This window comes from Siphateles boraxobius, unplaced genomic scaffold (genome assembly GCF_051911475.1).
Source record: "Siphateles boraxobius isolate OS27281-9 unplaced genomic scaffold, OSU_SipBor_1 18, whole genome shotgun sequence".
In the NCBI taxonomy this organism is placed as follows: domain Eukaryota; kingdom Metazoa; phylum Chordata; class Actinopteri; order Cypriniformes; family Leuciscidae; genus Siphateles; species Siphateles boraxobius.
In genome coordinates, this window is record NW_027508788.1 from 12,098,104 (window position 1) to 12,125,454 (window position 27,351).

The following is a 27,351-nucleotide window of genomic DNA, read 5'->3' on the forward strand; positions in this document are numbered from 1 at the left end:
GGCTGGCGTAAAACTTAGGGCACGAAAGTTGTTCAACCCGATGAGATCTATATGTGTACCGAGTTTCATATTATTACATGCAAGTGTGTTTGATTTATGGACAAGTGTTCAAATCCCATTCCAGGGGACGCTGTCGAGCCCCTCTGCCACGCCCGGGTACCAGCTTCAGCCGGGCCCTAATGGCTGCGGGTTCTGACCCGTGTGCAAAGTTTCAAGAGTTTTCGAGCATGTTAAGGGCCCCAAAAGTCCCTGAAACCTTGAAAAACAAGAATTAAAAGTATTCTCACTCAGCAGACAAACCCCCCCCCCCCCCCTTCCTTCTCCCTCTCACAGAGAGAGAGAAATTTCTTCAAAACATCCACATTCAAACCAAAATATCTGACTTCCTTTTGGTCGGAGCTAATGATTGTAAATTAGAAAGTTCTCCGGCTCGATGAGAGCAATATACAGACTGAGTTTTAAGGTTGTAGATAAAAGTGTAGACCTAACCCTCCCTCTTTTGTCAAAAGGTGGCGCTACTGAGCCCCTGCACCACGCCCGTTTCGGAAACTTTGCACATGTCTACTGGCTAATAAATGTGATGTGTCTGACGAGTTTCATGCAATTTCAAGCATGTTAAGAGCCTAAACAGCATCCAAAAAGAATATTAAAGTTTAATGCATTGCCATGGCAACAGTATTTAAGATATCAATAATCCTTTTACAGGTCTACATCTGGCGTGTGTTTACATTATACACATAAAGTTTGAAGCAAATCGGGTAAAAATAAGAGGGTGATTTAAGTTGGTGGCGCTATAACTTTGACTCACAATACTTACATCCATGTGATCGGCCTCTTACAACGAACACACTGCTGAAGTTTCATCAAGATCAGTTAATGTATGCTGAAGTTATAACACACTTCCTGTTTCACGTTTCTCGCCATCATTTCGTTTCCTCGCCATGGCCAAACCGTTCGAGATATCAAAAATCCCCTGGCAATTTTTCATCCTCAATGTATTGACTTAATGCTTACCGAGTTTTGTGCCACTTCTTTGAATTCTCTAGGAGAAGTACTTTAAATTCCATAGCATGCATTTTCAAAAAAAACCTAAATAGCCGACTTCCTTTTGGGCTGGGGTAAAAAGTAAGAGTATGAAGTATATATGAACCGATGAGATCTATATGTGTATCGAGTTTCATATTCTTACATGCAAGTGTGTTTGTTTTATGGACCAAGTTTTTGGACCCCGTTCCAGGGGGCGCTGTCTAGCCCCCCCCCCCCGCCACGCCCTGGTACCATCTTCAGCCCGACCCTGATGGCCACGGGTTCTGACCCGCTTGCAAAGTTTCAAGAGTTTTCGGGCACGTTAAGGGCCCCAAAAGTGCCAGAATAGTCGTAAGAAAAATAAAAGAGAAAAAAAAATAATAATCCTAAGGAAAACAATAGGGCTCTGCGCCCTTTCAGGCCCTGGGCCCTAATAATAAATAATCCTTAGGAAAACAATAGGGCCTTCGCCTTTTCAAGGCTTGGGCCCTAATAATAAAAAGAAGAAGAAAAAGAAGAATCCTTAGGAAAACAATAGGTCCTTCGCCTTTTCAAGGCTTGGGCCCTAAAAAAGAAGAAGAAGAAGAAGAATCCTTAGGAAAACAATAATAAGAAGAATATATATATATATATATATATATATATATATATATATATATATATATATATAGCTGCGAGCAGCGATTGCGGGCCCAAGCCGGTGGCACCGCAACCCCGGTTCCTTTAGTTACCTAAAGGCACCGGGGTGGCGATGCCGCCGGCTTTGGCCCTTCATCGCTGCTCTCAGCTATATTTATATATATATATATATATATATATATATATATATATATATAAAAAAGAAGCCGGTGGCACCGCCAGCCTGGTGCATTTAGGGTTATTGTGCACGACGTGCAAAAACGTAACCCTGCTTTGATTGTCGAAAAGAAGTGTGCTGTAGAGCTTGCATCAGTTTGGGTGCATCAAGTGCGTATCGAGGGCACATATCAATCACAAAGTATGCGTGAGCAACCTTCTGAAACCTAAAATGAAAAATGAGACACCTCATCCATGGGTCTCATGGATTTAACGGACACATGAAATAAGTACACAAGACCGAGTATTCATATGAAGTGTGCCATTTGTACACACATTTAATACACACATTAAAACACACACACATATATATATATATATATATATATACACTCACCTAAAGGATTATTAGGAAAACCATACTAATACTGTGTTTGACCCCCTTTTGGCTTCAGAACTGCTTTAATTCTACGTGGCATTGATTCAACAAGGTGCTGAAAGCATTCTTTATAAATGTTGGCCCATATTGATTGGATAGCATCTTGCAGTTGATGGAGATTTGTGGGATGCACATCCAGGGCACGAAGCTCCCGTTCCACCACATCCCAAAGACGCTCTATTGGGTTGAGATCTGGTGACTGTTGGGGCCATTTTAGTACAGTGAACTCATTGTCATGTTCAAGAAACCAATTTGAAATGATTCGAGCTTTGTGACATGGTGCATTATCCTGCTGGAAGTAGCCATCAGAGGATGGGAACATGGTGGCCATAAAGGGATGGACATGGTCAGAAACAATGCTCAGGTAGGCCGTGGCATTTAAACAATGCCCAATTGGCACTAAGGGGCCTAAAGTGTGCCAAGAAAACATCCCCCACACCATTACACCATCACCAGCCTGCACAGTGGTAACAAGGCATGATGGATCCATGTTCTCATTCTGTTTACGCCAAATTCTGACTCTACCATCTGAATGTCTCAACAGAAATCAAGACTCATCAGACCAGGCAATATTTTCCCAGTCTTCAACTGTCCAATTTTGGTGAGCTCTTGCAAATTGTAGCCTCTTTTTCCTATTTGCAGTGGAGATGAGTGGTATCGGGTGGGATCTTCTGCTGTTGTAGCCCATCAGCCTGAAGGTTGTGCGTGTTGTGGCTTCACAAATGCTTTGCTGCATACCTCGGTTGTAACGAGTGGTTATTTCAGTCAAAGTTGTTCATCTATCAGCTTGAATCAGTCGGCCCATTCTCCTCTGACCTCTAGCATCAACAAGGCATTTTCGCCTACAGGACTGCCGCATACTGGATGTTTTTCCCTTTTCACACCATTCTTTGTTAACCCTAGAAATGGTTGTGCATGAAAATCCCAGTAACTGAGCAGATTGTGAAATACCCAGACCGGCCCGTCTGGCACCAACAACCATGTGATGCTCAAAATTGGTTAAATCACCTTTCTTTCCCATTCTGACATTCAGTTTGGATTTCAGGAGATTGTCTTGACCAGGACCACACCCCTAAATGCATTGAAGCAACTGCCATGTGATTGGTTGATTAGATAATTGCATTAATGAGAAATTTAACAGGTGTTCCTAATAATCCTTTAGGTGAGTGTATATACACCTGCAGCCACCAGAAAGAAAGAAAACAGGGAGACACAGAGACAGAAAAGTCAGGCTGATATTTATCTTTCAATACTGTTGAATATTCATGTCTTCCCACAGGTGAAGAAACTTTTCCTAACAATCAGGAGGAATTACTCCAGGAGAAACTATTGAGATGGAGATTGAAGAAGAACCCTGCAGAACGAGAGATGAAGATACAGAGGAACAAATAGGTTGGTGTTTTCCTTCATTCTCTTTATGACTGATGAGAAACATTAAGTTGAAAACTGACATATAACAATACATCTAAAACTAGATACTTCAATATTAAACTAGATTTGTGCTAAATTGAGGCTCAATATTTCTTTGGATCCCATTTGTCTTCCTTTAATTAAATTTTGATTAAATCTTTCTATGGATTACTTTTATTTCAATCTTGAATTGTCTAATGTAATATGTTTGTTTTAGGTCTGATGGAACAAAGTGAAGTGGAGAAGAAACGCCATCAGTTTCAGAAACCTCAACAAAACACTCAGAGAAGAGAGAAATGTTCTTGCATCTGCTCTCAGTGTGGAAAGAGCTTCACAACTAAACCAGGCTTGAAGATGCACATGAGAATCCACACCGGAGAGAAACCCTTCACATGCCATCAGTGTGGAAAGAACTTCACATGGGCAAGAAGTCTCCGAAAGCATTTGCTGATTCACTCAGGAAAAAGATCATTCTGCTGTGATCAGTGTAACAAGACATTTATTTTGGCAGAGCACCTGAAAAGACACATGAACATTCATGCAGATGTGAAGCCTCACGTGTGTTCTGTTTGTGGAAAGAGTTTTTTACGACTGGACCAATTAAACAGTCACTTAAAAATACACAATAGTGTGAGACCTTATTTGTGCTTTGACTGTGGAAATACTTTTATTTCACCCAGCCACTTAAAAAGACACCAGAGAGTTCACACCAGAGAGAAACCGTACAAGTGTTCACACTGTGGACAGAGTTTCTCTCGGTCAGGAAACCTGAAAGATCATGAGAGAGTTCATACTGGAGAGAAACCGTACAAGTGTTCACACTGTGGAAAGAGTTTCTCTCTGTCAGGAACCTTGAAACGTCATGAGAGAGTTCATACTGGAGAGAAGCCGCACCAGTGCTCTTCATGTGGGAAGAGATTCAGCCGATCATCTAGTCTACGGACTCATGAGAAAAAGCGTTGTCCAAAGTTGTCTAAGTGAGCAAAGTTCACAGTCAGACTATCACTTAAAATAGTCTGATATTCTGATAAATCAAATGGTGTAATTTCTTGCAGATGAGCGTATATATATATATAGCCAGCAACTTATAATTGTTTTTAATTTATGTTCTAACCTTGTCCTTATTGAGTGACTTAATACATTTATTTCAGTTCAACAGGTTTCAACATTGTGTTCATGATTATTTAACCCTACAGTGATAAATCAATATTTTAAAAATACAAATGTTTTGACTAGATATTTTACCAATTTAATTTCTTTCAAAATATGGCTTTTGACATAAATATCCACACCACTGAGATCAGAAAACTGAACAGTGTCTGTGGAAGTGCAGTGAATAAAATACCTGTTTTACAGCTGCCATCTAGTGGTTAAAATATGAAATAACAATAAAATAAATTAAGCTTTTAAGGACATGGACTTTGATCAACAATATGGTAAAAGTCAAATGAAAATAAAGTCCTTATTTAGAATTCATATTGGGAAAGAATTTGTCTTCTTTGGAAACATGTCATCATTGTTTTGGCACTGACAAAAGGGAACACATAATTCTTTATTTTGGGGAAAAAATAAATAAATAAATATTTATATTAAATATTAAAAAAAAAATAAAAAAATGTGAGTACATTTATGCAAATCATGAGTATTTTAGTATTTTTTAGTGTTTTAATTATGTGAGTTTAAATTCTGTAGTGTAATGTGGCCGACTACCAAAACATTACTGTCACTAAATATGCAGTCACGACCGAAACATGGGATGTTTTGTCAAAAATAAGTATATTGAATTATTAACTAGAAGTTATTATAGTGTTTGGTTCAATGTATATTTAAACTAATGAATCCTTAACTTTGAAAAAAGTATGATAAACATTGTCTTTTAAAAAGAAAGATTGGATTTAAAATACAACAAATCTCATAAATTACACTTGAAATATTGTTAAAATTGCATTTGTTATTGATTTACCAGTGATTTTCTTTTTTTAAATAAAATAGCAAAACATGTATTTACAAGATAGATGTTAACAAAATATTAATAGGTCAATATAAGCCTTCTTATTAAATTATTTATCATTGTGTTTCGGCATTTAGGGAGAGGAAAATATTCAAAATTTTTCTGAATATACAATATGAGAATTAACTGCATAATTACTAGAAATGTGTACCTTGTATATTATACAATTTGCATTCCCAAAATTAAAAATAAACTACAAAATGCATTCTCTTCTCACTCCAGCACAGTAGATGTCAGAGTGTTTAATCACAACCCGCCATTAATCCAACAATAGATGAAGACGAATGTAAGTGTTCCCTCCAGTAGTATGTTCCTGCACAACCGGAGACCCTAGTTTTTTGTGACAAGCCACCTTAGATGATAACTGGATGATATAGCGGCAGCTGCGGTTTCAGGACTGCAGTTCTAGGGTGTTCAGAAGAAAAAACTATGAATTAACTATAGCTCACAAGGGCTGTCTTTAAAAGCACATAAAATCAATGCCTCTTTTATACCCCAATTAAAATGTTAAACAACAAATGAACATTATCTAATTAATACAAGGCTAGGAATAGGGACTTGTGTTTATATCATTCTGTTGTAACGGACAAAAAGTGACTTGTATTTTATTGTTGCTGGTGCACTAGTGTAATGTATTTGGGGTCACATGTAGTAACAACAGGAGCAGCTTGAGGGCGCTATTGCCGGGTGGTAACCGAGTATATAAACTCACCTACCATAGAGGAAGTCAGTTCGTTTGGTAGAGGGAAATCCAATGTTTGGTTAAACTCACGCTACCTGCTGGCTTGTCTATAGTCCTTTGTTGAGAACTGAGTTTCTGCTCAACTGTAAGTAGGGATGATTTATATTAGTGATGGCGAGATGAAGCTTCATAAAGCATTGAAGCGTTCCATCCAATTGGTTCACTCATGTGCCGAAGCTTCATGGTGCTTCATTTGCTCTATTGTGCCATCAAGTGGACAATAAATGTAAAACGTGCATTGTGATTTTAATGACATCGCATGGTTCCATCGCAAAAAAAAAGAAGCTTGAATAGATCGCTAACAAACTCGCAAAGTCCCAAGTCCACAAAATGTGAGGGGGAATCCATTGCATTTTGCTGGCCCTTATATTTCAAATAGACCGCCAAACCCCGAACCACTTCCTGAAGCAGTCACGTGGTACAGGTGGCTCGCGAGGCTTCAAACGTCACCACATTCGTCACCGACACATGCCTCGATACGCGCTTCACAGAAATCATCCTGGATTACTCGACACACGCTTCGAAGTCTCGATAGGGGAGGACACATCACTAATTTATATTCTTGACGTTGTATTTATTTCTTAAGATCACTGATGTTAGCTATGTGCTTTCTTTCTAGAAAGGACTTTTTATTCACATGTTCTGTTGTGAACACTGTTTGAAGAAACAGACACTAAAGCCAAGTGCAATCCCCACTGGCAACGAGGCTACAGCACATGGCGAGCAAAGGGGCAGGAGGAACAAACGATTCACTGACCACCGTGGTGTATGATCTTCTCACATTGTGGATAGTTGGATTAAAACCATTGCATCGCACTCAAAATTGACCTTGTGGAGTTAATTCTCATTTCATCATCGTCATCATCAACGCAACTTATCAAAAGACAGGACATTCCAGAGTTAAGTTTACTTCATTGCATGGATTCGTTGTTGAAGAGACAAAGACAGAGATCTTGAGAAGTGCTTTGTAGTTTATTGTGTGTTTGACACATGAATTTAGCACTATGGGGGAAAATAAAAGAGGAATAAACACACCTTGCCTCCAAGACAAATTTCCTCTAGGGGATAATAAAGTGGTTTCATTTCATTACAATAAAATACCTCTTTTACAGTTGCCATCTAGTGGCCTCTTTGATAAACCATATCTCATGTAAGAGTAACACAAAAATCAGCTACAGTTGTGGTCATAAGTTTACATATCCTTTGTAGAATCTGCAAAATGTTAATAACTTAAAAAAAGAGAGATCATAAATAGTCATTTTGCTTTTTATTTAGTATTTTTCTGAAGAACAGTGGACAGTTAAACTGCTCAGGCCAAACAAGGGCCTCGTGAATAACTATCATAAAACATAAAAACAGTCACAATATGAAGAATCAAGCAAATATGAACTCTTGAATTGGGTCATTTGTATAAATTTAGTAATCAGGGAATTGCTTCTAAATGACTGTTTGATCAAAACACTGAAACATGATAATTGCAAGTGATTGTAAGTGTGATGATCATCTGCTAAATGAGCAACAACGACCACAATTCACTCCTTCAGTCAGTGAAGCTCCCACAGCCATTCATGAGAGTTTAAATGCTGGGAATATTCCCATCTTCCCACAGGAGAAGAAGAAGCAAGCAGGAGGAATAACTCCAGGAGAAACGTCTCGGTTACGTATGTAACCCTCGTTCCCTGAGTAGGGAACGGAGACGTTTTGTCGGATGACGACGAATGGGGTTTCGCTTAGAACGCCTATCAACTTCGAGTATTACAAAACGAGCCAATGGCAAAGAATTGCCATGGGTCTGCGGAATTTGCATAACGTAACTCCGCCCCACCTCGTGGGTATAAAAGGAGGACGCCGGCAACAGGCAGATATGTTTCTTCGCTGAGGAGCCAAGACTGAGCTCAGGCGATCCCCGCGGTACAGCGGAAAGTGGCAGGCAGACGTAACGTCTCCGTTCCCTACTCAGGGAACGAGGGTTACATACATAACGGAGACGTTCCCTTTCGTTGTCACTCCGAGTTACGTCGGATGACGACGAATGGGGTTACCAGTCTAATCACGCCACCTTCTCAGCTGTCTTCCAGTGCCCTGCGTAAATCTGAGATCCCTGTCGTGAGACTGGCACGGACGAAGGACTCCTATTTAGCACAGGAATACCAAGGTACACTGGGGAGCATATCCCAAAGTTTAGGGGAATTATGCAATTACTGCCAACCCAGAGGGGGGGACTTAGAGAATACACATATGACCCGAAGGAGACATATGGAGAACACTGGGGTGTCCAGCCGCAGGTGGAATATTTCAACCCCAGGGGTGGCAAGGTGGCTTGCCAAGGGAAAGACACATGCTCAAAGAGGCTTACAGTGGAAATACACATGTGGGGGTCGCTCAGAGGAGGGACCATGCACACGGGATGCACCTAGCCGACGCACAGGCAATAGACACTGGCGCCAACGTCAGGAGTGCTGGAGGAACTCAGGGCTTTCGGGGAAGCTCACCTGAGGAGAATATCGCACGTATCCAGTCCGTGGAGTGGAATGGCGAGCAAGCGAAGACACCTGAGCGGGTCCGGTACTAGCTGGTTGAAGCGAGTACACGAGAGGACACTGGCTCCACTCGGAGATTATAGAATCTGGCGAATGTGTTAGGTGTCGCCCAGCCTGCAGCTCTGCAGATGTCTGTTAGCGACCAATCACACACACAAATTATTCTTATATTTAATGAATTGTCCGGCAAACTCACTCTCCCAACAAAGATCTGTATAACTTCCCCTGAAACTGGCATAACAATGAAGCTTACATCACTGGCACCACTCAGTGTCCGGTTACATTGATACAATTTTTTACGACACTGGAATTCCTGAGAGATGTGACTCTTCTGAGAAGGAGAAATAAACCCTATTAATCCTATATATTCTAAATGTATAACCGCTTGAGAAAGGTATAAACCTGTATCTAATTTTCCCATCTCATGATTTTCCTTTTATGTTGTTTTTCTTGTAAACTCTAATGGGTTAATGTTTCAGACTTTGCAACTATGGTTAACCAAAATCATTTGTGTGGCGTATTTGGTCTCTATAACTTGGTTCTTTGAAGATCGGAATGACTGTGTACATGGTATGTCGATAACAACAACATATTAGTATTACAAGAATATTTCATAGTTCTTCATCAAGCTAACACCCATCTTTCTAAAGCTTCAAATAGCATCCTCAACAAGCCCTCCCCTTTTTGGCTTCTCAGAACATCCGGGGTGTTGTGCTGTTCTGCGTGGCCTCACCAGGGCCCCAGGCCTTGACCAAACCAGCCATGTGCTCATTCAGGAGAGAGAGGACTCTCTCAAGCACGACAAAATCAAGGACAACCTCAGGAGTTGGTCAAAATGTCTTCATTCAACCCAGAAGAAGTCCGTCTCAACTCCCACCATCTGCTCTGCATGTCCTCCCAGGCCCAGGGCCGGCAGGCCACAAGCTGCACTCCAGCCATGAGAACAGAGTCGAACTAACCACACAAGTTCATCATATTTTCTTCAATCTAACTCAGAAGAAAACGATTGCAACTTCAACATTTGACACTCACGGAATCATCAACAACTTCAATTTTAAACAACTTCAAGAATTGTGTCCATTGCAAACGCAAATCGCAAGTATACTTTTAATGAGGTGCTTTGAAAATGATAAACTGATGGTTCTTTTCATAGTTAAATGGTTCTTTTCATAGTTCCCTTTCCGGTTTCCAGTTCCATGCTATCACTCACATGTATTTATGTATACATGTATGTTTGTTTAGTTTAGTTTTGTTCGTGATTTAGTTAATAAAATTGTGCACAATATGTATTTGGTTCTGATTCACTGCTTGCAGACAACGTCTCTTTTACGATTTTGATCTTGTTACATGCTCAAAGCGCTGTACATGCTAAGAAATAATTATTTGATGACTTAACATCTCGTAATAATGAGAAACTTTCTCGTAATAATGACTTAACATCTCATAATAATGAGAAACTTTCTCGTAATAATGACTTAACATCTCATAATAATGAGAAACTTTATCGTAATAATGACTTAACATCTCATAATAATGAGAAACTTTCTCGTAATAATGACTTAACATCTCGTAATAATGAGAAACTTTATCGTAATAATGACTTAACATCTCATCTTAATGAGAAACTTTCTCGTAATAATGACTTATTTTCTCGCACTTCTACGCATGCACAAAGCAGTGGACCAGAAGGGAGTGCCACGCTAGCGACATCCGCTGGTCAAAGCGTGTAAATTCATCACAGCAAACATGGCACGATCTGCAAACCAGTTGTTTTCATTAAAGTCAGTGTGAACTAAGAAGTGCAATCTGTAGTATCATAAAATAACATCAATTAAAAATCATCAGTATCTTCCATACTTTTCCATGCCCGCGAAAAGGTGTGAAAGTGGAAAGCAGAAGCAGGACGGTTACCATGGTAACGATGGACGCCTGCATGTGCACACCAATGGTGTTACGTGAATTTACAAAACTATCAGATAAAAGTTGGATTATTACATTTATTCGTTAAGTTTAATTGTAACATCTTCATAAAATATATGGGTATATGTGTTAATATGTTTTTAGAACACTGAACCCGTCTGTGTTTGCTGCTTGTTCATACACAGAAATACAAATGAATATTACAAATGTATAAAAGACTATCTAGTATGGAAGCCCGTCTTATATACTGATAATTTATCATTAACATTATTCACTGCAGAGCGTGCCATATTTGCTGTGATGAATTTACGAGCAGGAAAATTACGAAAAAGTTTCTCATTATTACGAGATGTTAAGTCATTATTACGAGAAAGTTTCTCATTAAGATGAGATGTTAAGTCATTATTATGAGCAAAGTGCGCTCCCTTAATAATTCCTAAAAAGCTGACATCAGTTCATCGCAATCTCACACATCTCTGTTATTATCAATGAAGCTGACTGCACAATGAATCTTTCAAAATATATACACTTTGTTAGTTATAATTAGAGGATTTGCCAACATACAGAATTTAGCTCTGAACCAAAAGTCAGTTTTGAGAGGTGAGGGGAGTCTATCTTAAATGCTTCTGATTGGATATTGCGTTCAAGAACTCAACACATATGTCTGTGATTGGCTGAATCGCTCAACGCTGCAAACATGTTATAAAAGAAACTCTGGCCTGTAAATCATTTCTATTTTGTTTTAATTGTTCTTGTTGCTTTTCTGCAACAGATGAATAAAAATGTATTCGTTTTTATGTTTTATTCATAGATATTTCTAGTTTGCGGGAGTCCCACGAATCGTTTTATTCTCCCGGAACCCGCACACACAGAGTGAGTGCATTACAGCCCGCGCTAGAACTCGGCCATCAAATCTAGTGTAGTGTGTAGTGACGTCGCAGCTCAGGTTTGGTCGCTTATCTGTTGCCTGGCTGCCAGTTTCTCTGTAGCTGACGAATCGCACTATGTGAGCGACATAAACACAAATGAATAATAAAATTAAAAGAAATAACTGATCACCCACATCTCATATCATCTGTAAACGCTTGCGTTACCAAGACTGACGGATTTGTATTGCATTCCAAAGAGCTTCATTATCAGCCCCACAGTAGAAAATAAAACCATATCCATATCGGCCCGGGATGAGAACGGTTTGGCCTGACGGTGGAAAAGCGGCTTATCATAGTCATGTGACCATGCAAATCAGCAACCACCCAGAACACCCTAAGATGTTTATAGGCTAGGGTTACACGTTAAAGTTAATCTCCGTAAAAATATTAAATGTACTTTATGAACTAATATTAAGTAGCTGTAAAACGATGTAAAACATGCCATGAAAATTGTGGGGTGGAAAGACCATCCATCGCTTCAATCATTATATGAGCAGTCTGTGTACAGAGGTGCACAAAGGATACTAGCTGACCCTTCTCACACCCTTCATCCTGAATATGTGCTCCTGCCTTCGGGAAGAAGCTACAGAGTGCCCAAATGTAGATTGAACCGGTTTAAAAACTCTTTTGTGCCTGTTTCTATTGGATTTTTGAATGACAAGGACAAAGGCCTATGACGTCTCTGGTTTGTACTGATTACTTAACATTATTTACTGTTCTATATTATAATATTTATTTATTGGTACTCACTGCTGGGCTTAGGTTTATACACCGGTATTTGTGTGATAACAGTGGTCTTTGTAGATGTGCAGTATGACGACCGTTTGCATGGTCTACATGTTTTGCTCTACTGTATAGATTGTTTTTGTGAGCTAGATCATGTGATCGATTTATTCTGTGATGGATTTAGAATATTTTATGTGTTATTTTTTTATTCTGGAAATGCAGCATACACTGAGCCCAAGACAAATTTCCCTAAGGGGACAATAAAGTATTAACTAAACTAACTAAACTAAACTAAACACTGTAATTTATAGTTTTGTTTTGGGTTGATGTTACATGTTACAGTCATGTTTCCTGTCTTGTCATGTGATTTCCTTACCCTCATGTGATCCTGCCGTGTGCTTCCTAGTCTCTTGTTTCATGTTGTCATTGGTTAATTGTCTTGACTGTGTTCACAGGTGTGTCTTTATTTAGTCACTGGTCGTTGTGTATTTAAGCCCTCATGCGTCTTTGTCTAGTATTGTCTCTGTAGCCGCTGTGTGGTGAGTTGTTTCTACATTTATGCTAATGATCATGTAAAGTCTTTGTTTTGTATTTTGTTTGGATATAAATGGACTGCACTTGGGTTCTTCTGCAACTCGCCTCCAGTGGACTCCACTACAAACACTACTGCTTTTTTCATATTCATCTAATAGGATTGTATTATTAGCCATAGTCAGTATTCTATAAAATAAAATAAACTGCACTGTAAGACATTTTAGTTACAAGAGTTAACACAAGTGTTTTTTTTTCGTTTTTTTTCAAGTCTGAAATAAATATTGTAATATTTGTTGCCAGGCTAATGTTTTCTGTTATATTGGACTTATCTAGGCAAAAGCTGTAAGATAATAAAATAATTTTAACTCAAAGCAATTTTGTCATGTCTATGTTTTTATTTATATGTAAAAACTTTTACACAAACCAACTAATAGCACAGACATCACAGAAATCAAGTCCATAACTAATAGGCCTACTAACTGAAGTCGCTGCATCACTGAAGATGCTGTTTTTCCATCGAAATTGTCACTTCCAGGAGAAAGATGTCATTACAGAATTGGCATTTGTTAGTTAAAAGGATAAATCACCCATATGGCAGTCTGTGAATGGATGGACGGACTTCAGTTTGAGGATTTTGTAAATTTTCAGTGAAGCTTCATATCATTTCATCAGCTGTTGAAAATGGTAGAGGACAAATATCCAAAACTTCTTTAAGCTTGAATCTTGCTACTTTAATCCAATCACTTTAGCCCTGTTGTCAACTGTCTTCACATGTGATTTAGGCTTTAGAAGTATTGCATGTGCATAGTTTGGTTTAAAGATACAGATTTTTCTGTCTGAATTATGCTTTCTGTACACCTAAAGACTTTGAAAAGATTTAGAAAAGACTTTATAAGATTATCAGCTCACATCTAAAGACTTGGGTTCACAGTTTTTAGTCTCAGACTAAAGACTTGCGATAATATCAAACATGTTTGACATGAAAGACTAGAGAAAGACTGGCATAAATCGGGTCGCCGACTGCAGATTATCACCTCACATTTAACGATCGAGACGACGGGAGCGCGCGGAGACTCCAGTAAGATTCCTACTGCCGGTCTTTAGTCTGGGACTGTGAAAATCCTTTGGTGTACGCCCGGCATTAATCGTAGATTGGTGATCAATTCTCTGCAAGAATGTCTGCTTCTGTTCTGTGGCTGTTTCGGTTTTATCCTTATAATGAGTTCAAGGACTTCACGGTTTTTATCATACCTAGCAAGATGGCACTGATACAACTAAGGCGAGGTAACTATTTCAATATCCCACAATAGTTAATATTATTACTCAATGATTTAAGGTTTATGGTTTTAATGCTTTGAATGTTGTTTTTTAAATGAAATTTCTGTAAATGAGTTTCAAACTGTGCAGCTCAGTTCAAGCATGGATGTTCTTGTGATGTTGTATGTGGTTGACCTTGTTGACATGAGTAACAAATCTTAGGTAGAAACAGACCTGGACAGAAGAGAAAATGAATGGGAAGCCAAAGAAAGAGAGACGGCCGAGAGAGAAACTCATCTCAGTGCATCAGAAAGCTACAGTTGTCCTGTTAGTGAGTATTTTTACCATTCATAATGCGATAAATCTCACCAGAGAAGAACTGATATTACATATGAAATGTTTGTTTTATGGATGATTGCTGTGAAATTTCTAGATCAGGGATAGGCAACGTTGATCCTGGAGTGCTGAGAGTTTAGCTCCAACCCTGATATAAACTCACCTGCCTTTAGCCTTAGTAATCCTGAAGACATTGATTAGCTTGTTCAGGTGTGTTTGATTAGGGTTGGAGCTAAACTCTGCAGGACAGTGGCACTCCAGGATTCGTAGTTGCCTATCCCTGCTCTAGATGAAAGAGGAGCAGATAGGAAGATATAAAGCGAGAGGATCACAAGTCCGAATCTGGAGTCATTGAACCTGTCAGACGAAACCACAAAGAGCTTGACCCAGCAATTCTCCTCTGGCCAACGAACGAACAGTGTATGATAATGATTCAGTCAGCATTACAGTTCAGAAGTCAGATTGGGGATCAGAAAATTCAGAATATTTATCCACCATCTTATCTGGATCCGGCCTGGATCCGGCTGACTTCAGTAAACCTCAGAATAAACAGAAAGACTAACATTAGATGCCATTCTTCTTATGATGAAAGGAGTACATCAGGTGTTATAGGAAGCGTTCCCGGTTCTGGTTGACCTAAACTATGCAGCCCTACAACCAATTAACTTTATAATGTAATAATTATAATGAATAATTTAAATGTATAATGTTAGGTTTGGTTTAGAACGGACAGAGAGGACTCAAATGCAGAGAAATGAAAGGGTTTTTTTTTAAACACGGAAAAAACCATAGTGCATTTTTCACAAAAAAAAACATTATTGCATGTCTACGACTTCACGCATTATGGACCCATTGAAACCCATTGAAAAGTCACACATGATGTAGGTGGAAGTACAGACCTTGTTTACAGAGAAAATGTGCAAAGACTAAGTCAAACGCCATTTACAAAAAAAAAATAAAAAAAAATAAAAGGTAAAACAATGATGTTGGTCGATTTTGAAGTTGGAGGAGAAAATGAGATGGAGTCTTTCGCCTTATCCTTCATTTTTGAACTAACACTCGTGACCTTTCAACGTGATTACGTAATGTGTGCCGCATCACGGAAACCCACAAAAAGATATGTGCAAAGACAAACACACAAAACAAGGCAGAAGAGCACATGACAAACAAACTTTTATCCGCCATGTGCTCAAACAGAAAACACAAGACTAGACAGAAGTGTAAGGATCCAGACAACAGGCCCGAACACACACAACACAAGGGACTTTCTCACCTGGTAGTTATAGGAACTAACTAGCCACCTGGGCAGTCATGCGAGAACTAAATGTTCCCCTATGGACCATTTTCCTATTTGCATTTGCACCACCAGTAGGAACTTTGAAGTGAAGTGATGCAAGCCGTCACTTTCGTCCTGCCGCTTTGATTGTTGTGCGGGACTTTATTTTGACGGCGCTGAGAACGGCTTTGCCAGAGCCTGAATTCTCCGTCTTCATTAGTTTACAATCTGTTTAACAGTAAACCTCTATAATGCGTTAATAGGTAGAACTGTTATACATAGAAAGTAAACTGTATACAAAAAGTATTATATTGTTTGCATGTGGTTGATGCCCAATGTTGCTAGAAATACTTAATCATGTTTCTCTTGGTCCCTCCAATGTCACATTGGATTTTCTCCACAGCAAAGGTTGAGAACACAGCAAATTCACCGGTATTAAACGTTCACTGGTTGGTTTATATATAAGTCTCATCCACAGGTGTTGAAAACCAACACTGAAGTAGTGTAGGATGTACTCTGTTAAATATAGAATTTTTTGTGCAGTAAATTAATCCATAAAGTACACTTTACAGGTGATGACTGACCATTATTAGTGACAACTGATGTTAATAAACAGAGTCTTCTGAAGGAAAGAGGAACAAGAACTGAAAAAAAGAGAACAAGACTGAAGGAGACGTACAGCCACACAGATTTAGATATAAATAAATTGCAAACAAAATACTTCTTTATAAATAACTTGTATAACTTATTACAACTCTTAATATTTTTGGATACAATTTGTAAAGGTTTGCCTTAATTTAGTGTTGCTGATGTTTCTTTTGAACATTTTGAAGCCACCATTATGCTGATTAGTGTTCCATTCGGTTGGTCGTTTGGACTTTGTTTAATACTAATTTATCTTCCTGTCTTTGCAGCAGTGTTGCAAAAACAAGTTATACCAAGAAAGTCAAGTTAAGTCGCCTTTATTTATATAGTGCTTTTTACAATGCAGATTGTTTCAAAGAAACTTTACAATGATAACGAAAATAATGCAGCAGTAGATTTATGTTTTGCTGTACAGTAGATCTAAAATAAAAGTGTCATAATCCATCTTAAGTTCAGTGTTGATTCATTTCTGTTGTAAAAAAGTTATTCATTTAATTAATTTATCTATACAGCCGCTCTGGAGAAAACAGTGATGTCATCGTTCAGCTCAGTTTGAAGAAAGGGATCTTACATTCAGCACCCGAGCTTTGTCATTTATTCATCTTTATAATATCTACTTTTAATTTGCATCAATACAATTTTTACCCTTAATTATTTTTTGTATTTAGTAATTCGGGGAGCAGACACAGTCTCAATATGATTATATTTAGGTGAAAGAGTCTCTATATGATGGGATTTATCTGACCTCAGTGACGTGAGACATCTAGCATGTGGTCGGTTTAGTCAGTTCGTCTGCTTCCTGACCTGAGCCGCAGACAGTCAAGGATCAACTCTAATAAAGGTGGTGAAACACAGGGCAACATTTTGAGCAATGTTGCCGTCAATGGGCAACCAGATGAGACACAGGGCCCATGACCTATCCAAAGTATCCAGATAGAAATTTATTGCCCATTTTCAATGGGAAAGTGCCCAAGCAACAATCGCTCTGCAAGATTGCCCAGTAACTTGCTCAAAGAGTTGCCCTGTGTATCATCACCTTAAGAATATGTGTCATATTACTAGAGAGAAGAGCAGCACCACCCAAATGAGAGATGAATACCATCTCTTTTTAACAAGTCAGGTCTGACTTGACTTGTGACTTAAAGACAAGTGACGTGTGCAGGTGATGACAAAACATAACGAGTCCAAGCTAACGTGAATGTGACAATTGTAAGTTTAATAAAGCAATGAGAAAATAATGACAATTTTACATTCTTGATTTTTTGCATTACAGAAAAATTATACAATAAAATTGATATCAAGAAAGCTGTTCATATCAAATGAAAGTAGCAGACTGTTTTAAATGGCAGGAACCTCAATTAGAAATTATGTGAACACAATATGAATGATTCCATAAAATAATACAAATAAAAGCACAATCCAGGATGAACCCTATTTCTCACAAATCCCTTTTCTCTTATCGTTGCATGGGAGATCATTCCAGTTCTGGACAGGAGCTGAAGGCAACAGTTCAACACAATCCTCATTTCCACCCACATCATTCGGCTCACCTGAGTACCAAAACCTGAATAACATGTTTCAGTTTTTTAATTATTCAGAACCCCAAAATTCACGAATCAACAATAATCAGAGTAGCAAAATAAGCTGGAGTAGAAGTGAAAGTGCAGAAAAGTAAAATAGAGAAGAATATTAGAATGTATTTATAGGAAGTTTATTTGCTTGTGATTGTTGATGTCATGGAAGAGGTGTGTTAACAGACACTTACTTGTGGTTGTGGTGGATTTTTAAAACAAGAATAAAAAATACTAAACTAATAAATACACAGTGCTTTTTAGCACTTACCCTTGATTCAGTGGTGAAGTATCTACCCATTTCATACTGCCTTCCTGCTGTATGTCAGTCAAACCAATCCACACTCTCTCCCCGAGAAATTTTTCAAGGACAATAGAAGTTATGGTTCTCTATATGTGAATAAAAACAGGCATAAGTGTGACTCCCCTCATTCATTAGCAAACACTCACACAAACTCACCTGCTTCACTTCACTGTTGAGAATGATCAGATCACCACCATGATCCTTGCAGTACTGCCTGCTCCCAGACCAGTTTAACTGAGTGGTTATGAAAAACCAACCCCACTGATTTCCTAACAGAAACACACTTTTTAAAAACATAAAAGAAGAAGGAAAGTAAGAACTTACACAAAAACAGAACTGTACTTACCTTTTACATAAGCTTTATTTAGTTCATCACTCAGAGATGTGACTTTGCCATCTAACTCCAGGTTCTTCTGATTCAGAGAGTTGAAACTCTTCTGTAACTGGCTTTTCTCATCGGTGAGGTTATTGACTCTTGTCTCCAGCTCCAGTTTATTCTGATTCAAAGAGTCAACGCTTCTCTGTAACTGGCTTTTCTCAGCGGTGAGGTTATTTACTCTGGTCTCCAGCTCCAGGTTCTTCTGATTCGAAGAGTTTAAACTGTTCTGTAACTGGCTTTTTTCAGCAGTGAGGTTATTGACTCTGGTCTCCAGCTCCAGTTTCTTCTGACTCAAAGAGTCAACGCTACTCTGTAACTGTTTTTTCTCAGCAGTGAGACTATTGACTCTGGTCTCCAGCTCCAGTTTCTTCTGACTCAAAGAGTTGAAGTTGTTCTGCAGTTGGTCTTTTTCAATCATTAGATCAGTGTTATTGTCCTGTAAGCTGTTGATAGTCTGTTTGAACTCTTCAAATGCGTTCTTGTAACTTATGATGGTGATGTGCTGCAGTATGTTAAAGACAAGTAGAAGAGCACAAATGAGCCCGAGACACACTGTCATCAACACCAAACACCTACATCCTCCTGACAAACAGAGAGAAAACACACACATATATCAATTAAGAACAATTCACTCCATATTATAAATATAATACATAAAATCAACCTTCTTAAAGGGTTAGTTCACCCAAAAATGAAAATGATGTCATTAATGACTCACCCTCATGTCGCTCCAAGCCCGTAAGACCTCCGTTCATCTTCAGAACACAGTTTAAGATATTTTAGATTTAGTCCGAGAGCTTTCTGTCCCTCCATTGAAAATGTATGAACGGTATACTGTCCTTGTCCAGAAAGGAAATAAAGACATCATCAAAGTAGTCCATGTGACATCAGTGGGTTAGTTAGAATGTTTTGAAGCATCGGAAATACATTTTGGTCCAAAAATAACAAAAACTATGGATTTATTCAGCATTGTATTGTCTTCCGGTTCTGTTGGGGATCCTCGTTCACGAGTCCGCAGTGACGCTACTGACGTAAGACGCTGCTGACGTGTATCTGGTGCGTCCGTGTTTTCGGGTTCAAATAAATATGGCTGGGCAAAAAAATGCAAGTCTTCCTCTGTGTGGAAATCCTTAGACATGTTTGTGAAGATTGTTTTGTTTCTGAGGGAGCGTGCGTCTCCCTCAGACTGTAAACGAAGCTCGGGCGCACCAGACACACATCAGCAGCGTCTTACGTCAGCAGCGTCACTGAACGCGGATCCACAACAGAACCGGAAGAAAATACAATGCTGAATAAAGTCCTGGTTTTTGTTATTTTTGGACCAAAATGTATTTCCGATGCTTCAAAACATTCTAACTAACCCACTGATGTCACATGGACTACTTTGATGATGTCTTTATTTCCTTTCTGGACAAGGACAGTATACCGTTCATACATTTTCAATGGAGGGACAGAAAGCTCTCGGACTGAATCTAAAATATCTTAAACTGTGTTCTGAAGATGAACGGAGGTCTTACGGGCTTGGAGCGACATGAGGGTGAGTCATTAATGACGTCATTTTCATTTTTGGGTGAACTAACCCTTTAAGTATTGAAATGGCTTTTTAAAGAGTGTTCTTTTGAATGCTTTTTTATAATGACGATCATCTGAAATTAATATATGGTAAATATGCAAAAAAAGAGAACATTTGCTGAAAAGTTAGAGAAAAACAATTCTGTGCTAATCCATTTCATATTTAAACATTGACATATTGTTCTTAGAGCAGTTTTTTTTTAAATTGTATGCAACATTTCTCAGTTCCTCAAACATTAATGACACCATGTCTGCTTCAGAATAAACTTTACTTACTGCACTTTCGTGTTTTTCCTTCATCCTGGTGGTGACTTGTTGTTAGAGGTTCAGGTGTGCCCTTAATATCACTGTTTTCAAATTTTACAAAATAGATGTTGGATTCCATTTTTTGCACTTACTTACAGTTACAGTACAGTATGTGTTCACTGATGATCTGTGTTCTTTAGAATGAGTACCGTTCATTTATATAGTGCTGACCTGCCCATTTTTGCGGAACCTGTGCAAAAGGTTTAAATGAAACAACCCCTTTAGGTTGGCAACTAAGGGCAACTAAACAACTGAAACAACTTTTTTTAGTTAATGATCTTTAAGAATGGAGATTCATAATGCTGTTCATTGTTTAAAATAATTATTTGGACTTTTGGGTTTAAAGAGTAACTAAACACTAAAACAACTTTTTTTAGTTAATGATCTGTAAGGATGGAGCTTCATAAATGCTGTTCATTGATTCGAGTTCCTTTTATTGACATTTGGGTTTAAAGAGTAAAGAGTAAGGATGTATATTTTTGTGAAGTACATGGTACTGTGATCTGTGTGTGCTTTCTTTGTTGTTTTGATGTCTCCTGCTCTCTTTTGGCTCCTCCCACTTAATCAGGTAGCTGATTACGTACTGGAGACGTAATCAGGTACAGAAAGCTGCTTATCATCCAGGAGGGACTCAGCATAAAAGCCAGCAGAACTATCATTCAGGGAGAACCTTTCTCCAGAGCATGGTCTGTGTCCTGCCCGGCCCAGCTTTTGAGAGCTGTTGAAAGCTGTTGAGAGCTGTTTACAGCTGTTGAGAGCTGTTGAGAGCTGTTTACAGCTGTTTACAGCTGTTGAGAGCGGGTTACAGCTGTTTACAGTTGTTGAGAGATGTTGAGGACCTGTGCAACACTGTGCCTCTTTCTGTTGTTCTGGCTAGAGAACTGTTGGTTTGCTGCCTATTGTTAACCACTGGAGCCACGCACTGTTTCTTTGTGAGATGTCCCAGTCCATACCTTTTTGCTTTATCATTTAAAGGTGCAGTGTGTGATTTTTAGCGACATCTAGCGGTTCGGTTGCGAGTTGCACTAAGGGCTCAGCCCACTGCTCACCCCTCCCTTTCGAAGAAGCTACGGTGCCTGAAACTGGACAAACATATCGTCGTCTGAGACAGCAGAGAATAGCCAGAGTAAGCCAAGAGTGTGTAAAATTGTCACTGTTCCTGTACCACAGTCCACTATAAACCACATCATGGATAAAGTTTACAAAGCCATAGTCAGGTGAGGATCAAGGGTCTTAATATATGATATAATAATCGTAATCAGCTGATTGTTTCACAAACGTAACCAGCACATTTCCCCCCACATAGCAAACCCATAATACAGTGAGGGAGAAGAACCACATGAAACTATGCAACTATATACTTTTTCTAACAGGGTTGTAAAAGTTTAGCTGGCTAAATATGAGCTGTTACTGTGGCTGAGCTGGTTAAAGCGTAAAGCCTTGTTTAAATTGACGCGTCCGCATGATCCCAAAGGTGCGTACGGCAAAAATGGCATGATTGTAACAGTCCGCATCCCCTAGACTCCATTTACTACACACAATAGGCTTTTTTTCCTCTGATTTTGAAAACTCTTCTCGATCGACAATGCTTCCAAGATCGACTTGTCGACCGCGATCGACGGGTTGGTGATTCCTGTAACGTTACTGTTTTACGGTCAATGACAAGAGTACTAATCAGCTGTCTCACAAACATACAGCACATTTATCCCCACATAGCAAAGCCATAACACAGCGAGGGAGAAGAACTAAGTTACAGGAAACAATCCAACTACATATTTTACACCACTGACAAGGGGAAAGTCACTACTCACAGTGTTATTGGCTAGCTTCTAGCTTTCTGCTGCTTCTCTTTCAAGGTAGTGACGAAACGGGCTCTGTAGCGCTGTTTGTTCGCTGTCGGCTACGGTAGAGACATGACGTCACAATATGTCGACCTTCATAGAAGGGGTTGCCCGTGGTTATGTAGATATAAATGTCTCATTCTAAGGTAATAAAAACATTACGGTTTATTAAGTAAGTTATTTATACACCACTGAAAACATAGTTATGGATGTCATATTGCATTTCTGTTAATAGATACTCAAAATTTGTACACATTGCACCTTTAAGCTGTTATCTATCTGATTATTTTCTTTGTTTATTGTCTGGGAACTGTAGGGAGGTGGGTGCCATCTTTATTTATTTCTTTTTATTCTGTCCCCTGTTTTCACCTAGTTTGTGGTCAGGTAGGGAGAGAGTGTACATTTCTGTTGTTTATTTGTATTTTCTTTAAGAGATTTAGTAAGAAATTGACTCTACCAGGTAGATTAAACTTCTGTTTGTTATTTTGGCATTGTCCCCTCCTGAAGTCTTTGTTTTCTTTCCAATTTACTCTCTAAGTAAATTGTTGTTAACTTTTTGAATAAAATTGTTGAAAAGAACTTTGTTGTTGTGGTTCTGTGGCAGGGCCTGGACTATTGCTCTTTAAAATCTTAAACTTTGTTACGTTCTGACCCCTAGACATTCACTGGACGTAACATATTTGGGGGATTGCCCGGGATTCTGAATTCCATTATTTTGTAGAGTTAAGAGTTGTCCTCTACAAAGTTATTTGTTGTTGAACTTACTCGTTTGGATGAGGGCAGACTGCATGCGTCAAAATGGAATTTGATCTATTGGCGTTTACACTTGCTCCAACTACAGAAGTTTTTAATCTGTGCAGGAAAAAAGATTTTTTGTTAATAGCGGATTTCTTTAATGTTACTGTGTCCAGAGATGCTGCCAAGCAAGTGATTAAGAAGGAACTGTATAATGGGTTGGTGAGTACTGGCATTTTACCTGCTGAATCACCACTTGATGTGTTAGAGGAGAAGGTAGTAGAGGGAGAAACTTTAGCTTCAGTTTTACCCCTTCTTCCTGCTGAATCTTGAATAGATCCGATGACGGCAGTTAAGTTAAAAGAGCTTGACTTGGAGCTTAAAAGACAAGAGCACGATATTAAAGTAGTACAACTCTGTACTGTTGAGGTAGAAGCACAGCGTGACATCAAGCTAAAAACTCTTGAGTTAGAAGCTGAGGTTTTGCGCAGGAAGCCTGTTCCCCTTCCACGCTTGAGAGCTCCTTCCTCACCAACGTTTGAGAGTTCACCTTCGCGATCCAACGCAGTCAGCGACGATCAAGTAGGCAATACCCAGCCGAACATTGATGTTGTGAGGTATGTAAAGCTGGTACCACCTTTTAGAGAAGCTGAGGTAGATTGTTACTTCACCACCTTTGAACGCATTGTTGCAAAGTTAGGATGGCCAAAAGACATGTGGGGGCTCCTTCTGCAGTGCAATTTCATAGGTAAGGCACAGGAAGTCTGTTCCAATTGAGCAATCTCTTGATTACGAGATTGTAAAAGCAGCAGTATTGAGAGCGTATGAATTGGTTCCTGAAGCCTACCGTCAGCGCTTCCGACACTTAGTGAAGAAAGCCAAACAAACTTATGTAGAGTTTACGAGAGAGAAAAAAACACTCTTTGAGAAGTGGTGCCTCTCTAATAAAGTCACCAGTTTTGAGCAGTTGCAGGAACTTATCTTGTTGGAAGAGTTTAAAAATTGTGTTTCTGAACTGGTAGTTGTTCATCTGAATGAACAGAAGGTAAACACGCTCTCCGAAGCTGCTGTGATAGCAGCCGAGTTGTGCTCACCCATAAGACGGTATTTCCATCTTCACGTCAGCCCAAACGTCAGTTTTTTAATACTGAACAGGTGGAGAAGGAAACCTCCCATGCTGTGAGGGAGATAGCATATAAGGGTCGTAAAGCTGATCTAAAACCTTCCAGTAACAAACGTTCTTGCTTCTACTGTTTGGATCAAGGCCACTTGATTAATGATTGTAAGGCATGGAAACAGAAAAGTGCTGCTGGGAAATCCAAAAGTGTAGCTTTTGCTCGGACTGTTACAATCACTAAATATTTCGATGCCGGTTCATGGTACTGGGTATGGACTTTCTCTTTAGTGGTTCCGTTTCTCTTTGTACTGACACTCTGGGAAAGTCTATCTCAATTCTGAGGGATACGGGTGCAACCCAGTCATTTATTTTAGCAGATGCTTTGCCATTTTCCGCCGAAACGTACTCTGGTACTGATGTGTTGGTACGTGGAATTGAGTTAGGATGTGTGAGAGTGCCAGTGCATGTGGTTTATCTTAAATCTAATCTAGTTACAGGTATGGTTCCTCTTGGTGTGCGAACTGAGCTGCCTATAGATGGTGTAAGCCTTATATTGGGGAATGACTTGGCAGGTTGTAAGGTTTTCCCCTCTCCAGTTGTTGTTTATACGCCAGAGATATTGTCTGACTATGATATTGCTGTTTGTTTCCCTTCTGTATTTCCTGCTTGTGCAGTAACTCGTGCTCAGGCACGGAAGTGGGAAGGTACAGTGAATCTTGCTGACTCATTTTTGAATCCAGTAAAAAGTCCTCTGGAGTGTACTCTGTTAAACCACAGTTGGTTCCTAATGGTTCTATGAACTCAGACTTAGAAGCATCAGCTATGAAATTTGAAAGAGAACACTTAATTGCTGCTCAAAAGTCTGACCCATCTCTAACCCCCTGCATTGTTGCTGCTGGTCAGTTGGAGGACTCGTACGATGCTAGAATCGCTTTTATTTGGGAAGATGACATCCTAATGCGTCGCTGGAAGCCACAGAAGGTTGGGGATGCTTTCAATGTCTATCAAGTTGTCTTGCCTTCTGGTTATCGTTCTCAGCAGCTTGCTCATGAGCATCCACTCTCTGGCCATCTCGGCGTTAATAAAACCTACAAGCGCATTCTACGGTACTTTTTTGGCCAGGATTGAAGTCTAGTGTTTCCAAATTTTGCAAGAGTTGCCATGTTTGCCAACTTGCGGTTAAGCCGAACCAGACTTTACCTCCTGCTCCCCTCCATCCGATTCCAGTAGTGGGTGAGCCGTTTGAACGGTTGATTTTGGATTGTGTTGGGCCGTTACCAAAATCAAAATCAGGGCATCAATATATTTTGACTTTGTGTGCTGCAACTCGGTTCCCAGAAGCTGTTCCGCTCCGTACTCTCAAAGCTAAGGCGGTGGTGAAGGAGATAGTTAAGTTCTGCTCAACGTTTGGATTGCCTAAAATTATCCAGACCGATCAAGGTACTAACTTCACTTCCAAAGTGTTCGCTCAAGTATTAAAGGAGTTAGGAGTTGATCATAAACTCTCCAGCGCATACCATCCAGAGTCCCAGGGTGCGCTGGAATGCTTTCACCAAACCCTAAAATCAATGCTACGTGCATATTGTCTCAGTACTGGCAAAGACTGGGTTGAGGGTTTTCCGTTGTTAATGTTCGCAGCTAGAGAAACTGTGCAGGAGTCATTGGGTTTCAGTCCTGCAGAACTTGTTTTTGGACACACTGTTCGTGGCCCTTGAAACTGCTAAGTGAGCAGTTATTATCAAAGAACCCAGTGTCGAGTAATGTATTGGACTACGTGAGTGACTTTCGTGAACGCCTTCATAAGGTCTGTGATGTAGCCAAAGCTCATTTGGTATCTGCACAATCCAAGATGAAATTGCATTATGACAAGAGATGTGTAAAGCGCAATTTTCAACCCAACGATTTAGTTTTGGTTTTGCTTCCGGTCCCAGGGACAGCATTACATGCTAAATTCACAGGTCCTTATGCTGTTGAGAAAAAGCTTACTGACACTTATGTAATCTTAACGCCAGATCGTAGAAGAAAAAGTCGAGTATGTCATGTGAATATGTTGAAGGCTTATGTCACAGATGAAGCCTCAAATGAAACCCCTGTGTCTGATGTGGTGTCTGCGGCTATTTCTACAGTGTTGCCCACTGCATATGGTCCATCAGAGGATTATCTGATTGAAAATGAAGACAGAATGTCTTGTACATGTCTAAACAATTCTGTAGTACTGAGTAATTTAGACTCGTATCTTGCTCACTTGCCTCAGAACCAACGCACAGATATAGTAGAGTTAATAAATGGGTATCCCATCTTGTTTTCTGATTTGTCCAGACAGACTACTGTTCTCTCACACGACATCGACTTAGGTGACTCTGTGCCCATTAAACAACATCCTCACCGTGTTAATCCACGTAAACGTGAAGTAATGAAATCAGAGGTTGAATATTTGTTGCATCATGGTTTTGCTACCTCCAGCCAAAGCCCCTGGACTTCACCATGTTTGCTGGTTCCTAAATCTGACTCGTCCTTTCGCTTTTGCACTGACTACCGCAAAGTTAATAACGTCACCAAGCCAGTCTTCTTTTGCTATTTTCCGTCATCCAGCTCTCAGATTTAATCAAAAATAATGGCAACAACCTAGAATATTTATATTGTGAATGCAATGGGTTTTGTATGTCTAAAGTGCAATTAATCTTTACTTACCTCACCTAATATATTATATTTCTCTGTAATTACATTGTAGATTACATTGTTGCTTTGTTGGTGTGAACCCCGAGAGAAGAACAAAAGCTAGCCAGGCAAAGTTGGTGTCCAAGAAGACGTGGAAGCTTATCCAGAGAAGGCAACAACTGTGAATTTGCATGTGGCCACCCTCTTAAAAAACCTCATAAACTTTGAGTGGGGTTTTATTTAATCAGGTGAAGTCGGAGAATTGAAGATTTGATGTGTTAT

The 27,351-nt window shown here is 39.4% G+C and overlaps 3 protein-coding genes across 3 annotated transcripts in view; 2 read left to right on the top strand and 1 right to left on the bottom strand.

Moving 5' to 3' along the window:
* Positions 1-27,351, top strand: part of LOC143741188 (uncharacterized) — a 297,332-nt gene that overhangs the window by 91,797 nt on the left and 178,184 nt on the right. Inside the window, exons 2-3 of the mRNA XM_077233632.1 lie at positions 3,540-3,652; positions 3,888-4,709. Coding sequence (XP_077089747.1) covers positions 3,595-3,652; positions 3,888-4,651 — 822 coding nt within the window. The 5' untranslated portion in view covers positions 3,540-3,594 and the 3' untranslated portion in view covers positions 4,652-4,709. The remainder of the gene's footprint in view (positions 1-3,539; positions 3,653-3,887; positions 4,710-27,351) is intronic.
* Positions 1-27,351, top strand: part of LOC143741177 (uncharacterized) — a 249,195-nt gene that overhangs the window by 43,660 nt on the left and 178,184 nt on the right. The window lies entirely within an intron of this gene.
* LOC143741171 (uncharacterized) lies at positions 17,777-20,849 on the bottom strand. Its single transcript, XM_077233600.1, has 5 exons — positions 20,689-20,849; positions 18,808-19,422; positions 18,618-18,730; positions 18,429-18,547; positions 17,777-18,150 (listed from the first exon to the last, which is right to left on the bottom strand). Exons 1-5 carry the CDS (start codon positions 20,795-20,797, stop codon positions 18,018-18,020), a joined length of 1,089 nt encoding a protein of 362 aa, XP_077089715.1. The 5' UTR covers positions 20,798-20,849; the 3' UTR covers positions 17,777-18,017.